The sequence below is a fragment of the Epinephelus moara genome, chromosome 11 (assembly GCF_006386435.1).
Source record: "Epinephelus moara isolate mb chromosome 11, YSFRI_EMoa_1.0, whole genome shotgun sequence".
Taxonomy (NCBI): Eukaryota; Metazoa; Chordata; class Actinopteri; order Perciformes; family Serranidae; genus Epinephelus; species Epinephelus moara.
Window position 1 is genome coordinate 2,557,296 of NC_065516.1, and position 13,390 is coordinate 2,570,685.

The window sequence follows — 13,390 nt, forward strand, 5'->3', positions numbered from 1 at the left end:
TAACTGATTAGCCATTTAACAGTTAACTGTTGACATCACTACTGAGAAGCAATGGAGGTTTCAGGAAAAATGGATCAACTCTTACTTTGTCAGACCTCGAGGGACAGTTTTAAGTAATTTGCCTCTTCTGCAGTCAGGTGATTTTGGTGCTTCAGTAACCTGATGTTAAATGCCATTATGAGAACAATCACAAATCCTCCGACAACTGCCAGTCAAATTTTGTGAAAAGTAGTGAAGCTGTAACTCAGAGTAGCTTTGTGGTATCTCATGAAATTGCTAAGTGAAGTAGAGAGACATACTGGGGGTCAACTTTGTCAAAGTGGCCGACATCATGTGTCCTTAACCTCTGCGGCCCTCAATCATGACTTAAAATGACTTAAATAGGCACCTAGTCATCAAATCTTTTAGAACCCCTGCTTTAGTGGAAGTGGTGTTGGTCTGGTCACAAACTTATTGTGTGGTGGTTTGTTTGTGTTGATCCAAGCTTGATTCAACCAAAAAACATACTATGAGAGTTTGAACTTAATCTCCCAAATTGTGCTTTGCATGCTGGGATGTGGTTGAGAGAAATCTGGACCTGAAAACTGGACTCGCAAAGAAGTGCATTGCCTTCTTGATGTTTAGGCAGATGACTACATGTCTCAGCTTCTACATACAACACATAAAAACAGTGAAGTGTTGAAAGCAGCTGGAGGTGAGAGAATTAGACCGGCCTGCTGAAGAGTGCCCTGTTAAATAAAATAACTGTGGGGCAGCAGTACATACAGGTTTTTCTACTTGTGTTTACTTCCTCGTTCCTGCCCCCCAGACAAAAGAAACCAAAGCAAAAGGAAAAAGTAACAAGTTTACCAACTCATCCACTGATTCAGAACCAGAGCGAATAAATGGAAGGTTTGAAAACACCCTTCGTCTCCTCTCACTGCAATTCTGTTTCTGTCTTTCTCTATGGTGACTTTACTCCTGAGGGAATTTCTTCACCCTTTTTCTTTCCATCTCTCTCCCCCGTGTTTCCTTTTTCTCTTTGCTTTCTCTTAAGCTCAGGTGTGTTTCCTCTGGGTTTTAACCAAGCATCTAGGACACACACATATCCATGATGTGTGTGTTGGTTGGCATGCAGGAACAAACAAAACACACTCAGCACCTCTGAGCCTGTGTTCATGTTCTGTTATGCTAATTAAACAATTTAACAAACTTTCTCTGGGTTTTAAAGGGTTAAGGGTCATGGCAGGGTTTTAGATTTTTTTTCTGAAACTAAACAATAACACCAACATTAATTATATTATTATTGTGGTACAGTGTCCTTAAGCAGGGCAGGTCAGGCTACTCCTCATCTGCTGCTGTGCCCTGGCGTCTGGCAAAGTTCACCTCAGGGCTGAACACCCTGGGGTCCCACAGTCCATCATTAGCATAGACTGAAAGGGTGAGGAGGTGGAGCTGAGATGCTGATATGGCTGTAGACTCGATGTAAGATGTTATTTCCACACAAGCTTTGCCAGACTTAGGTCATCAGGGACGGCAGTAGTTTCTTTCTGATTGTCAGGATATTAGTGCGCTCAGCCAGCTGGTCCTTTATTAGCTCATCCTCCAGTGCCCCAAACTTGCAGAGGCAACCCAGGCCCGCAGGTGTGAGACCTAATGGTGGACTGAGGCGGCAAGAATCCACCGACGCATGACAGTTGGTTGTGGATGGCTCTAGCTAGCATCTGTTAGTCCAACAGCTGCTATGAATGTTTCAAACGATTCATTCTTAGTGGCCCACCAACAAAAAACTCGACCATGAATGGGCTGGTCTGCCTAAAAGGAGCTGATGGTGAAGTGCTGATCTCTTGCTGGCTTGATATTGCATTTCCTGGCCAAGTGGCAACCTCCTGGCTCAAAAATGAAGCCAACGGAGATGTGCCAAAAACTGCAGTTCCTCTAAAGGCCACTTGAGGCTGGCTCCAAGAAGGAGTCAGTCCCCATGTACCCCATGCTAAAATGCCCAACTTTACAGCAGAAATAAACATGTTTACATGTTTACATTTACAGCCTGGTACAAAAACCAGTTTTTGCCTCTTTAGCTAATTTCCCTATTCATGATAACTGTGTGGCGGGGGTGATTTTTTTTTAAATAACTCACCCATTTAGGTTTAAAGTGTTGAGTTTGAGTTATAGGTGGGTGCCATCATTGACAAGTCGCTACACATAGTGACAATGTTGGTTAGGTAACGTAACCATGGCATAACCCCAAAATCACAGAGTATAGGTGTGACTTTAACTGTCACTATTTCAATGTGTTTTCAGTTCAGTGAAAGTTAATTGCTATGTTTTGGTCGCCTAAAATGACTTGTTCAGTGTTTGGTTGTACTAAAAGACCCTCTTAGGAGTCAGATGTTCCGTTGTTCCGGTAAATACATTTTATTTTAATGGATTTAAGTCTGTTTTTCACTAGTGAAAAATAGCATGAGCATTATTTCAGTTAAACATAGTAGGGGTGACCCTGAATAGTCGATGATTTGGTGATTCGATTCAGAGAAGTCTGATTCGACTGCCAGTCCCGCTGTGGAATCATCGCAAAATGTGGTTATGAAACAAGACTGTACCATTCTGACTATATGGGGGTGCTCACTGCTGCTGAACATCTTGATTTAACATAGAATGTTTTGTTTTCTAGTAATTCATGATATATAGCTGTGTTTGATACAAACATCAGCCTAATTTCTGTTAATAAAAAATGGAAAATGACTACATTGCTAACAAACACAAACAGCAACAATACAAATGATAAAATAACCAGCTCTTACCTTCAGTAGAGTTGCAGTCTCCTCTTTCCTAACGAGTGGAACCTCCTTAACAGCATCTCCTTCCATTGATGCGAATATTCAAGCCAGTCTCTCTCGTTGTACCAATTAGCCGAAAACCACCGTTTACAGTCATTATTATGCTGTTGTTTCTTTGGAAACTGCTTGAGACGAACTTGAACTGGCTTGTCAACTCCGAGGTCCTCTGGTAAACCACACTGCTGCTGCAAGTGCGATGACAGGCTCTCCGCTCCCAGTGAACTCGGCTCAGAGGCTATGGGCGGCGGCGCGGGCGGTTCACTCTCCTCGCTACTCGGCTGAAGTTCCCGCTGCTCCGACATACTTGGCCTCGGCAGGTGCTCCTCAGCTTCTCCGGCGCTCCTGCTGCTGCTGCCAGGCTGCAGGGATGCCGACGGTGTAGTTTCTGGCTTTTTCAGCCATTCAGAATTCAGAATGTCCATCCTGAATGAAAATATAGCTGCTAGCTTGCGCTTGAAAATCTGTTGTTCCTCGTTTGTTTTTGTTTTTCTCCTTGCGGCGGGATGATGCACTGACGACGTAACGTAAACTGTGTGATGGATTCAAGGACAACTGGAAACTCGGAATTTGGATTTGCACAACTGTTCATTTTGGTTTTAACAAGTCAGTGGAGTTTTTCCGAGTTCTCGGTTGTTATGAACACATCATAGACTGAAAAAAATGAAAAAATAAATAAATAATAATTTAAAAAAAATGAAAATACTACGTTTTGACTGAGGGGGCGGGACAGTCCGCGTGACGCCCCCTCTTGACGCTGGGACTGAGCGCATAAACAAACACTTCGGAGGAGGTATGTGCTCTCAAATCAAACTTTTTTGAAGGATTTTTCGTTTACCTGAAGTGTCTTGAAATGAATTTCACCGCTGATTGTTTTCTTGATAGACTCTGATTATTTATTTGGATACTTTTTTTCCGACGTGGCCAAACAACTGAGAGTTGATTAATGAAGTAACTTGAAGTCAGAAAGAAGGAAAACTGTTTCTAAACCCTTTGATGATGTTTTTGGATGTTTATTTGTGAATGAAATGGCAAGTTCTGAGGAGTCAGAAACGACTCCTGTTAAAGACATGGATGCGGCTGCAGCGCTCATCTAGAGCATCATACCTTGATGAAGTGAAAGGAATAAAGATAAAATGATAACCCTTTAACCTTTATTATTATTATCTTATTATGCAAACTGAAGAATTAAATTTGTTTATTTGGGTGTTTTAGCTCTTTTCTCTGGAGTGGAAACTGACGCAAATGAGCTCATTAATCAGTGAGGGGGAAAACAACATGATTCGACGATTAGTCGGCTAAAGGAAAAATCTGTCAAATCAGATTCGACTATGAAAATTCTTAGTCAGGGACACCCCTAAAACATAGCTGTAAATGCACCGTGCTAACCAAGGTAGCAGTTAGCATTAAGGTTAGCTCCACCCCATCCTCCAAATATGGCCACTTCTGGCTCCAAAAATCAAATGCCAAACTTGACGCTTCAAAACCATAGATTTTAATAATACCTAGATATCAGACCCCAAAGTGGCGCAGATTCATTCCAATGAAGTTGCTCACTTGGCGCATATGCCAAAAAGTTTTCTAGCTTCCGGGTTCCTTTTCACAGCTTGAGCAAAGTTTTACAAATATAAAACCATAATGGATCAAAATTTTAGAATAGAACGATTCATAATTGAGCTTGTTTGCAGTTCAAGGTGTCCTGTCAACAGTTTTACAGATATCTCTTTTTGCTGCAGTACTGCAAGCAATCACTGGGAAAAACTGGCTGCAAGGTAAAGCAGCGTTCCTGAGGGTCTGTTAAAAATGGTAGTTCACAAGCCAATGGGAGACGTCATGGTGCATCAGTTACTTTATAGTCTATTTTTGTGGCTGAAAATTCCACATTTAAGTATTGCATGTTTCAGATTTTTAGTTTGAATCCTTTGAAATCCATTTTGAGAGACATGGAAACAGAATTGTTAGGGTGTTGATGCTTAAACTGATAATTTGGAGGCGTGGCTTGACTGCACTTTGTTCCTTTGGATATTATAAATTGTAGTATTGTCTATTCTTCTATTTGGTTTCTGTTAACAATGACTTGTTTTTATTATCTTGTGCTGCTACCTATCTTGGCCAGGACTCCCTTGAAAAAGAAATTTTTAATTTCAATGGGACCTGTTCTAAAGGTTAAATAAAATACAATAAATCAACACTGTGGATACTGGACAGAAGTGGTAATTAATGTTATTTTCCCTAAAGCCTGTGTCCTAATTAGCACAAACATCTCTGCTTTCTCTGTCAGTGTAAATGTGATCAATTTCATTCTGCTACTGTGAAATGGCAGCGTTGCTTGAGAAAATAAAAAATCAGGCGTTGGATTCGTCTCCATACTGAATGTATTTTTCTGCCTCTCTTGCAGACCTTCATAGTCCTGAACAAAGGGAAGGCCATCTTCCGTTTCAGTGCCACATCAGCTCTCTACATCTTCAGCCCTTTCCACCCCATCCGCAGAATCGCCATCAAGATCCTGGTCCACTCATATCCTTACACTGCTGCCGCTACTGTATGTACTCCGCGTCACGTCTTGACAGTGTTATGATCTGTTGCTGACTGTGGGGGAATGACTGCAGGGAGGTCAGAGGTCAGATGCAGAGCAGCCTGCAGGGCTTCAGTGTGTGTTGAAGGACGCAGTGTGTGAGCAGCCGGGCCACCCTGACGGCAATGTGGGTGATCATATAAACAAATAGACGCAGCCTGGGTGGTTCATCACTGCAGGCAGCTGAGGCCTCGTCACAGCTTCACTGCCTCAGTCTTTGCAGCAGTTTATGTTGTTTTTTACTGCATTTAAATGTTATGTTACTTGCACTTTACTTGAGTATGCCAACTTTCTGCCTCTTCATACTTGTACTTTATTACATCTCAGAGGGAAATATCATACTTTCTACTGCACTACTTTTGTTTGATACCTATAGTTAGTTATACATAAAAAAACATGATGCAGCACTATACTGCTAATCTAACCAGTGATATACAAAGTATCTAAAACTGGCTACACATTGATGAACTCCAACATTAAAATGTTCTTACATGTATTCATTGTTGATAAAAACAGAGTAATTTAATTATCTATAATAATACAACACTGTAAAAGGAGACATTTTGCACAATGACTTCTTTTACTTTTGAAAATTTAGTTACATTTTGCTGATGATACTTCTGTACTTTTACTTTGTGAATTTAGGACTTTAACGCAGGGTAGTTTTAGACTATAGTATTTGTATAAGTAAAGGATCCGAGCACTACTTTAACCACTGCTGTGCACATAAAAATCAGTTTCATAATAATAGTTAGCACGGACGAGGACATGGCCCTTTAACTTTTATTGTTTATGGTTGATTTTCTGACTAAAGTTTCTCTGAACATTGTTTTCATTGTAAATTGTGTCATTTGACCCATACTAAGGAGTAAATGTCAGGATATCTTTCTTTTAGAGCTTTAACAGTTAATTTGTTCATCAATTAGTTGATCTACAAAAAAATTAAAATGAACTATATTGATAATCAGTTAATCATTGTATTAATTTTTCTTGCAAAAAAACCCCAACAGTTGCTGGTTTTGGTTTCTCACAGGCCAGATGAGAATTTGAATCTTTTTTTAATCATATCTGAGGGTAGGCTGAATATCTTTGGGATTTGCACTGCTGGTTTAATGAAAGGAGCAATTTGGATTAATATTTTTTAAGTGCATTCTTCACAATAATGATTTACCGGCTTAATCCATTAATCAAGAAAATAAAGATGTAAAAGAAAATAATTGCTAGTAGAAGCCATATTTTATTATTATTATTATTATTATTGTTATTATTTGGGTCTTAACGTCCCGGTGCAACACTAAATCACTGTGTGTGTCCCTTTTGAAAATTTAGTTAGGGAAATAAACATAATAATCTACTTTTTAATTATAATTTTTAATTTTACAAGTATTAGTTGTTCAGCAAGGTAGTAGCTCTGTGAGTGTGTGTGTGTGTGTGTGTGTGTGTGTGTGTGTGTGTGTGATTATACACAATCACCCTTTACATGTCTGTGTGTATATGGATGTGGCTTGACAGTGATAGGGTTTAAAGTTGTATTGATACTGGGCATGTTCTTATGTAAACAGTTTAGGGGCTCTGTGCTGACAGGTTAGCATACACAGTCATGATTGATAGGCTTTATGCTAACTTCTTAGCTTTTACTATGTTGAGTGATAAATGTTATCCTAATTGTTTAGGTTATTTGGTGTTGAGGGACAGGCTTTGTGCTAACTGTTTAACGTATACCATCTTAGGTGAAAGGCTTTACCCCTTTAGCTTATACCCTACTACTGTATGTTGAGTTAAAGGCTTTACATTACCTGTTTAGCTTATATTCAATTATATTAAAGGCTTTACACTAACTGTTTTGCTTATACAATGTTGAGTGATGCTAACATGGTTTCACTGCAAAGCAAAGCTTTATTATACTCTTATTCACAAAACAGCCAAATCTTAAAACAGCAAAGAAATATAATGGATTTAATTAGTCTGATTTATATTGACTGATATATATATCTGCTCTGGTAATTACAGAATTTTTTAATGCATTTTGTGCAGTTTTACACAATTATTAATGGTTTATTAATGTAAATCAACCCATTACATATAAGTGCATTAAATTAACTCTGATTGCCTCCATTTGCATTAATGGTACTCACTGAATCTTTGCTTTAATGGCAAAGTTAATTAATATACTGACTAAGAATGGGTTGTAGATTAAGGTAGTTAATTTTTCATCACTAAACAAGGTAAGCAGCAAAAGATGAAGACGTTTTTCTAAGGTTGTGTGGAAAAAAATAATGCAAAATTAACATATTTTCTTCCTTTATTGATCATCTCCATTAAACAATGTGCTTGACAAGGCTGAAGCTTGTTTTCAGAAATCTGAGAGGGTTTTCTAAAGAGTTTATTTGGCATAGGAAGTAGGAGAATTTTCACAGCACATAAAGGAACAGTTTAGCCTTAAGTTTATCACAAACATTCAACATCAACACATCTGGAGATACATGGTTTTCACTGGACAGGAAGGAGACACTGTCTGAAAAGTAACTAAAGCTGTCAGACAAATGTAGTGCAGTAAAAAGTATATTTGCCACTGAGATGTAGGGGAGTAGAAGTACAAAGTTTCATAAAATGGTCATACTCAAGTAAAATACAATACCTACTTAGTGACATTGCACTACTGTATAATCACCGTGTGGCTGCATTAAATTGTCAGGAATGTCTTTGTATCCTGAATCATCTCTGAGATGAGTTTACACCGGGACCTACAGCTGGATGCTGCCCAGGCACACATATGAGAGAATGACAGTGTATTTACCAATCATGTCAACTGACTCTGTGTATTTGTGTGTGTGCGTGTGTGTGTGCGTGTGTGTGTGTGTGTGTGTGTGTGTGTGTGTGTGTGTGTGTGTGTGTGTGTGTGAATCAGATGGCTCATTCTGTGGGTTGTATTTCTGAGCCAGATATCATCTTGAGCTGTCTGGCAAGCTATAAACATGACCAGTAAATATTTCCCATCAAGGTGGTCTCTGCTCTCTTTCTCTCTCTCTCTCTCTCTCTCTCTCTCACACACACACACACACACACACACACACACACAGGTGATTATTCACACACAGATTGTTACAGTAATTGTCTGGATCTTGGGGTCTGCTATTTGCTGCACTCTGACCCCTGACCTTTAACCTATAGTGCCACACTAAGCCTATCAGATCCATCTGTTTATTGTGTTCTTTACACAGCTGTAGGTCCGATGTTATTCCACTGAGACCTGGTGGAATAATCTTAGATTTGTGTAATCCATTAGTATTGGTTGTTTGGCCAAAATTATTTCTTAAGACACTCAGGAAGCCAAAGCACTGTGTCAAAGGTTTGAACAAGCAATGATTACAAGCTCCTCATCAAGGTTTGCGTGATTTTTCATGTGATTTAATCTATTTTGTTTAAGCTAAAAAAAAATTTAAATTACCTTTCAGGGGTATATGATGTCATCGATTCATAGTAATAATATTAATTTGAAAAAACCCTCAAAATTGGTGGACTATATAATATTTTTTAAGTATTGTTTTGAGATTGGACACACCTTTTTTACCAAAAATATTTCACCTGACAAATTTTGATTAGATAACTGAAACTTGTGGTTTGGACTCAGAGTGGCTTTACTCTGGATGAAAGTTGTTTTTACTTAAACTTATTATTATGAAGCAAATGTTGATTGCAAAATGTAATTGCTATAGAATAATGACACTGTCTGCATTTAGACTGGTCCCCTATAAGCCTCACTTTCTTTATACGGTTCTGTCTGCCACCAGGTACGATGCCCTGGGAAAATGAAAGCTGGTGTTTTCCTTAATACTGCTCAGCGCTGAGGGACCTCTAACTACAATGGCCGACACATGAATGTAAATAACCCGCATCTTGAGCCAGTGTTTGATTTGTCCGTTCTGGGCTACTGTAGAAGACATAGCGGTCCAGCATGGTGATCTCCAATGACAAAGACCTGCCCCCTATTAAGATATAAACAACTCATTCTAAGGCAGTGAAAACATGATGATTCTTTTTCAGGTGATTATACACTAGAAAAAACAGACTTATTAAACTATATTCCATTTCTGCCAATATATCCTCCTAAATCCATCACACTGGACCAAATTATGCATATTTAAAGGCTGGGCCACTTTAGTTATAGCTTGTTTGCAAAGTGTTTTTTCACCCCCTTGCTCCTCCACAGCTCTACTGTCTTGTCCAAAAATGGTCACTTCTGGCTCTGAAAAACCAAGATGGCAACGGCCAAACTCAAACTCAAGGCCTCAAAACGGAAGCCCACAAACCAATGGGTGAGGTTTAGTCTATGTCTTTAACCTACCCTGCTTATAGTTAAGGTATCTGAAAATAAATGATTGGCAAACACAGTCTTATAAAACTTACATCAGAGAACAGAAAGAGAGAAATTGTGCTGTAGCTGCAGATAGTTGTTTCTGATAATAAATCAAGGTATAATGGGATAATAAACTATTAAAATATAAAATATTAAGGCCTCAGCACACTTTAAATGAATGAATGAAGTGCTTTTTGGATGGTGGTTTGGGCTGAGTCCAAACTTTTTTCTATTTTTTTAGCACAGATAATTGAACCTTGCACCCAATATGATTTTAAAATGACTTTTCACCATAAAGAAAACATGTTATATCAGAAGATCATCGTGTTTTAAGGCCTCAGAGTGATGTAAGATTCCAGATGTTAAGGAATAGGCTCCAGCTGTAGGGCTTTGGTCCCGCCCTATCCCATGCCAATGTCCTCCTTGGGCTCCAGACGCCAAGCCAACATGACAGATACCACCTCACCCCCAAAACTCAACAGCCCCCTACTCCGCCCTCGCCACCCCTCCCTCCCTCTCCTCCTCCGTCCCTCCATCCCCTCACCTCACACTCATCTATTTTTACAACGGGAGGCGGCTGCTGGTGTTGAGAGATGTCGAGCCGGCGGACACGCTATTGTTGTCAGGGGGATAAGTGGGTGAAGAGGTCGGAGTGGAGGTGTGGCGCTGCTGATGTGCTACGTGTGTGTGTGTGTGTGTGTGTGTGTGTGTGTGTGTTATAATAAGAGACAAAACAAAAATTAGAACAAGTGTGTGTGTCTGTGTGTAGGGGGCTGCGTTAGAGTACAACTTGTGATGGTGAAGTGGAGTTTTAGTATGTGTGTGAGTGTTTTTATAAACGTGTGAGTGATCAAGTGTGTTCTGGATTCATGCCTGACCACACTGGCGCCACAATGACTAGCCATGGTGTGAGATGGACACACACACTCATTCACTCACACACATACAAACACTTCTAGAAAACAAAGTGTGTTGCGTGTTTTCTCTGTCAGTTGATCATTATTAACACCAAGTGTCGTTTCTGACAGAAAACACTGTTTGACTACATTTCCCATTGGGCCTTTGTTCTGGAGGACACACATTTGACTTTGTGTCCCATGAGGCATTGCTCAGGGACCACGTTCATCCATCAGACTGCACTACAGTCTGCCACTAGCTGTGTCTCCTCGTGTTGCTTCTCTGCTGTTGAATTGATGTTGTCAGTAATTCTCTGACTTTGTGTTGCTGAGGTGGAGCTGAGCTGCTGTGTTTGAGGGAACACCTGGTCGTTTTAAATAGCATTGTATGAAATTGTGTTGTCACCTGGCTACCACAGTCTTTGCACCATATTAGTGTTGTATTGTTTTTTAAGCCAATGCAGTTTGTAAGTCTTTTTGTGCAAGTCAAAGGCTGCATCCATCTCATACTATGCACTTCTTACCCAATATGTGTGCTATTGTTCAACATACTTTTGTGTGAATAAACAGTAGTTTGTATCTTGTTAGTGTAATCACCGGATCACTTCCTGAGAGCCTCGATGCAGGTTTGAGATGCATAATTAGTCTATGGTAACCCGTGGCAACCTCAGCTTTCTTGTTGTGTATCTTGCAGGCATCTTTGTCGCAGATAATTCTTTAAGGGATAGTCTAATTTTTTGAAGAAGGGTTGTGTAGGGTACTTATATACTCTTCTTTATACTCTAAAATGTGTATTGCAATAGGTAGCACAGGGAGAAGGCTTAAAAATATTTGACTAATTTTGCACATCACATTTTGCAGGATGATAAATCACTCAATAGACCTCTGAACAATTTGTCCCCCTCACTTCTGAAATGATGGCTACGCCCCTGCCTGGTTCCTTGTTCTCTGTGTTTGTGCTGCTGATCCAGATACATTTACTTCCTGCTGTTCTTTCAAAATAAAAGCTGTGGAGCAACTAGACTGGTGGCTTGAGAGAAATTAGGAGGTTAGCTTTGATTTTGGATGATAAAAGTATTTAACTGCAGTCTTGAGTGAGCTTAGATAAAAAGAGTGAGTGAGTGATGGAGGTGAGAAAGAAGAGAAGAAGAAGAATGATGGAGACACACAAATATGGAAAGAGGGAAGAAGCAAAAAAAGCTCTGAGAGAGAAAATAGATCCCGTGGTGGATGTGGGAGGTGTAACAACATTACCGGTACGGTGGCCTGGGAGGTCCACAACAGCAGGGCTATCATTACGGCATAATTAGCTCATGGCTCTGCGGCGGCAGCGGCAGGGGGACATTTGCGTTGTTTGTCAATCGGTAACCGTGTTATCTCACCGCCTGCCACCGCGCTCCAGCAACATCATTACAGCCGGCACTCAATCAACAATTACCCTGCAGCTCAAACAACTTTCAGCTGGAGTTTGGGCCGCTTTCACTCGGGGAGTATGTTCCTTCTGCCAAATTACAATAATTATGATTCATTTATAGCTGTGATTGACAGCTGAGCGAGGTTGCTCCCACCTCAGCGCGTGTAGCGTGCTGAAACATGGCAGGTGAAGGTGATATTTAACATGTATCGCTGCCTTCTGACAGTTTGGAAAAGTTACTGCTCCCCATTATATGATGATTAGACAGGAGTGGGCCCCCTCCTTCCTTTGGGGCTGTTAATGGCATATTAATTTGCTGTATTGAATGTGGCAGGCATCGTAGGGGAGCGCAGAAACACACATGCTAACTTGGCACAGCCTTTCAGTTCACTTCGTCTTTATTTAGCCCTAATGGGAAATCAGTGAAAGGTATTTAAAAAAAAAACAAAACATGTGAAATCACTTCGGCATGTAGTCGGCACACACACACACACACACACACACACACACACACACACACATGGCAGAAAAGAGAGACGTTTCTACATTTACATTTCAGGCGTTTAGCTGACACTCTCCAGAGAGACTCACAATGAGGGAACAAGTCATAAAAGCTTCAGTTTCTCGATCGGCAACATCACACCGAGGACATTTTTCCATTTTACATTTGACTTGGTGCTCTTATGCACAGCGACTAAGAGCCATAAATCACAGAAAAGTACACTAAATTGACTGTCTAATTCTCTTTCTGGCACTTATTGTCCCCTCTGCTAAACTCCACCCACCTGCTTCCCAACAAGCTGTAAAAACCATTTCACACATTTCAGGGAAGAGGAGGTCAAACATCTGACTCCTCTAGACTATTTATTTATATCATATAAAGCACTTTGTCACAGTGGGGGCCCTGACTTATGCAGGGGTGGCATGACTTGGACACATCTAAATAGCCTTAATTTTGCCTGGCTTTTACCACACATGTCTAATTTAATTGTTAACATTACAGTTTCCGACGTTTCTGTATTTGTATTTAAAAAAGGACAGACCTATCAATCACAGCACAACAGAGTGGCATCACACAAAGATAATATAATGCTTCCATACTTTAATTACGTCATTTTATGTTAAGGACATAATTTCATCTAAGGGACGCTAGTCTCGCTCACCAGACCTTTCTCAAGAAAAGAAAGGTCTGGCTGGGCCGACTCTCACTTTAAGATTGGAGAAAAAAAACGCCCCGGCTGCTTGTATTTCTTTCAACCAATCACAATCGTTCTGGGCGGTGCCACAGCAACGGTGCACTTGCAAAAATATTGCCGGGGGGGAAACAGTTTT

General features: G+C 40.2%; 1 protein-coding gene across 1 annotated transcript in view; it reads left to right on the plus strand.

The window, feature by feature from the left end:
- LOC126397819 (sodium channel protein type 4 subunit alpha-like) overlaps positions 1–13,390 on the plus strand; it is a 365,246-nt gene that overhangs the window by 98,168 nt on the left and 253,688 nt on the right. Inside the window, exon 4 of the mRNA XM_050056785.1 lies at positions 5,215–5,332. Coding sequence (XP_049912742.1) covers positions 5,215–5,332 — 118 coding nt within the window. The remainder of the gene's footprint in view (positions 1–5,214; positions 5,333–13,390) is intronic.